Source organism: Gavialis gangeticus, unplaced genomic scaffold, assembly GCF_001723915.1.
Source record: "Gavialis gangeticus isolate Ggan-Ray unplaced genomic scaffold, GavGan_comp1, whole genome shotgun sequence".
Classification (NCBI taxonomy): Eukaryota; Metazoa; Chordata; order Crocodylia; family Gavialidae; genus Gavialis; species Gavialis gangeticus.
Window position 1 is genome coordinate 35,542,213 of NW_017729031.1, and position 3,298 is coordinate 35,545,510.

The 3,298-nt window shown below is 53.2% G+C and overlaps 2 protein-coding genes across 4 annotated transcripts in view; both read right to left on the bottom strand.

The window, feature by feature from the left end:
• Positions 1-2,621, bottom strand: part of TMEM177 (transmembrane protein 177) — a 28,922-nt gene extending 26,301 nt beyond the window's left edge. The window contains exon 1 of the mRNA XM_019522622.1: positions 2,015-2,621. The gene's annotated coding sequence lies outside the window, so the exon portion shown is untranslated. The remainder of the gene's footprint in view (positions 1-2,014) is intronic.
• Positions 2,622-2,626: 5 nt separating this feature from the next.
• The window catches only part of LOC109301442 (zinc finger protein 708-like), a 19,344-nt gene continuing 18,672 nt past the window's right edge, over positions 2,627-3,298 (bottom strand). The window contains exons 9-10 of one of the 3 annotated variants that reach the window (XM_019522619.1): positions 2,950-3,201; positions 2,627-2,697 (exon numbers count right to left, since the gene is read on the bottom strand). In XM_019522619.1, the coding sequence (XP_019378164.1) occupies positions 2,681-2,697; positions 2,950-3,201 (269 nt within the window). In that variant the 3' untranslated portion in view covers positions 2,627-2,680. Of the gene's footprint in view, positions 3,202-3,298 lie in introns of all 3 variants that reach the window. The other 2 variants (XM_019522618.1, XM_019522617.1) reach the window with 2 other exon arrangements.

Here is a 3,298-nt window from a genome sequence, read left to right on the forward strand (position 1 = left end):
TCCTCCCCAGGTGCATCACCTTGCACTTGTCAGCATTGAATCCCATCCTGTTCTCATCCGCCCACCCCTGTAACCTGTCTAGGTCCAATTGCAGCCTATTCCTCCTTTCTAATGTGCCCACATCCCCCCACTTCTTAGTTTCATCAGCAAATTTGAACAGGGTGCTTTTTACCCCCTCGTCCAAGTCACTAACGAAGATGTTGAACAGTGCGGGCCCGAGGACCGAGCCCTGGGGGACCCCACTGCCCACATCCCTCCAGGTCAAAAATGACCCGTCCACCACCACTCTCTGGGTGTGGCCCTCCAGCCAATTGGCAACCCATCTGGCTGTGTAGGCATCGACACCACAATCTCCTAATTTTTTAACAAGAATGGGGTGAAAGACAGTGTTGAAGGCCTTCCTAAAGTCCAGAAAGACTACCTCCGCCACAACAACTGCGTCCAAGGATTTTGTGACCTGGTCGTAGAAGGCCACCAGGCTGGTCTGGCAGGACCTGCCTCGAATGAACTTATGTCGGTTGCCACTAAGCATAATCTCCCCTGCTGGCCACTCACAGATGTGCACCTGGATAATTCTCTCAAACAGCTTCCCCAGGACCGAGGTAAGACTAACAGGCCTATGATTTCCTGGGTCCTCCTTCCTCCCTTTTTTGAAAATGGGGATCACACTGGCCCTTTTCCAGTCCTCTGGCACCTCGCCAGAACACCACGAGTGCTCATACAGTCGTGCCAGGGGTCCCACAATGACCTCTGCTAATTCCCTCAGCACTCGGGGGTGGAGATCATCAGGACCTGCTGATTTGAACACATCCAGTCCCACCAGAAGTTCCCTGACTAGGTCCTCTCTGACCCTGGGCCTGGCTGCGCCTCCCCTGGGACCACCGGGGATCCCGGTTGGGGGGCTGACCTGGTCCCTGCTCAGAAAAATGGAGACAAATAAATTGTTTAACATTTTAGCTTTGTCATCTGGTGAGACCACAGATTTCCAAGCGCAGAGGCCCCACGTTACCCGGATGTAGACCATCTATTGCTCATTCTAGTTTGGTGGAAATCTATGCTTTCAGTCAGGGGTCAGCAACATTTTGGGCAGAATACCAAAAACACCCGCAACCTCAACTTGTAAGATGTTGGCATGTCAGGGATGGCCAGTGGGGGAGCTATGAAGGGCCTGATCCTTGTTGTGGCAACGCAGCCAAAGTCCACTTGTTGATGTTCATTACAATGTACTACATTTCACCCACAGGATGCCCACATTCTTTCCCCACCCTTTGACAGAAGAGGCAGGACCTGTCCCAGGCTGCATCTCTTTCACCCCTGCTACACTATTTCACCCACAAGTGAGACTCTCCTGCCCCTGACAAGAGGCTCCTTCAAAAGTTGGTTTCTGTGGCTGGAGCTGGGTTGTTCTCAGTGGTGGCATGTGACAGAAAAAGGAGCAAAGGGCTCAAGCTGCAGCAGGGGAAGTTGAGGTTAGATATTACAAAAAAAAACTCACAAGGAGGGTTGTAAAGCACTGGAACAGGTGACCCAGAGAAGTGCTGGAGTCTCCATCCGTGGAGGTCTTGAGGACCCAGCTAGACAAAGCCTTGGCTGGGATGATTTAGTTGGGAACAATCCTGCTTTGAGCAGGGGGTTGTACTAGATGTCACCTCCTAACATCCCTTCCAAACTTCATGTTCTGACTCTACGAAGAGGGCCAGGACATTGCTACACAGCAGGACATGGCACCTCCTGCACCTGAGGGCTAACAACAACCCCTGGGTTGTGCTGAATGCTCTGGAAAGGATAGGCGTTGGAAAATCCCAGAAAGATCTGCCCTGAAAGGGTTCTGGGCCTTGGTCTGTTCCCATCTTGCACCTCCAGAGAGGACACAGACCAACCATAGGGATACCATGTTCAGCCCTGGGGCTTGATTAGCAAGGAATCCATTACAGAGAACGGGATGAAGGGAAGGAGGGACAGCTGGCACCTGGTGGTGCAAAGTTCAGAAGAGGGGATAAGAAGCAATACCTACCAAACTGGACTTGGGGTGGTAGATTACAATCAGCACGTGCAGGCCCGGGGCTCAGGTGATGTGGTGGGGAGGAAAGTCGAGGTCTGGGTGGAGAGAGCAGGAAATGCTTCCCCACCCATAAAACGTCCTTCTTCCTGCAACTCAAAAGTGTCACATACCAGAACCCTGGGGCCAGGAGGGAAGAGGAAGGTGGGAGCTGGCCACGGACAGTCCCTGGGTGTTATTTGGAGCCAGTTGTCTTGGGAAGGGCACCCTATTGTAAAGGCCCTTCTTCCCCTTGAAGCGTTGCTTTTAGAGAATGATGGTGAAGACACAGGCTCCGAGGCTGATGCAAAGAGGTCCCACACAGGTTCTTCCAGCATCTGAGCTGGCCTCTCCCTGAGGTGCTTCCTCTTAACTCCTCCCTGCATCAAAACTTGGGGGCCAACCTCTGGTTCCTTTGGGTTTTGAAGGACCTTAGAAGGGCCAAAGGCTGGGTGAAGCCTTGCTGCAGTCCACCAGCACGAGGCTGCTTGCCTGAATGCAGCCACTGGTGGGTACCGAGCAGGTGGATATCCCCAAGCCCTTCATGCATTGCTATGAGAATTATGGATGCTTTTGGCTGCGAATGAACCTATGCTGGGTCTGATTGGAGGACTAGGTGAAGCTCTTCCCAAACTTCGAGCACTAATGTGGCTTCTTCCCTGTGTGGATGATCTGGTGCCGGATCAAGTGGCAGAAGCGGATGAAGCTCTTCCCACACTCTGAGCACTGATGTGGTTTCTCCCTTGTGTGTATGAAATGGTGCTGGGCCAGGTAAGATGAGCAGGTGAACCTCTTCCCACACACAGAGCACTGATGCAGCTTCTCCCCTGTGTGGATGAGATAGTGTCGGACCAGTTCAGAGAAGCAAACAAAGCTCTTCCCACACTTCGAACACCGATGTGGCTGCTCACCTGTGTGGATGAGCCGGTGCCGGATCAGGTGGGAGGAGCGAGTGAAGCTCTTCCCACACTCTGGGCACCGATGTGGCTTCTCCCTTGTGTGGATGATCTGGTGCTGGATCAGGTGGGAGGAGCGGGTGAAGCTCTTCCCACACTCTGGGCACCGATGTGGCTTCTCCCTTGTGTGGACGATCTGGTGCCGGATCAAGTGGGAGGAACGAGTGAAGCTCTTCCCACACTCTGAACACCGATGTGGCTTCTCCCCTGTGTGGATGAGCTGGTGTCGGGCCAGTTCAGAGGACCAAACAAAGCTCTTTCCACATTCTGAACACCGATGTGGCTTCTCCCTTGTGTGGTTGAG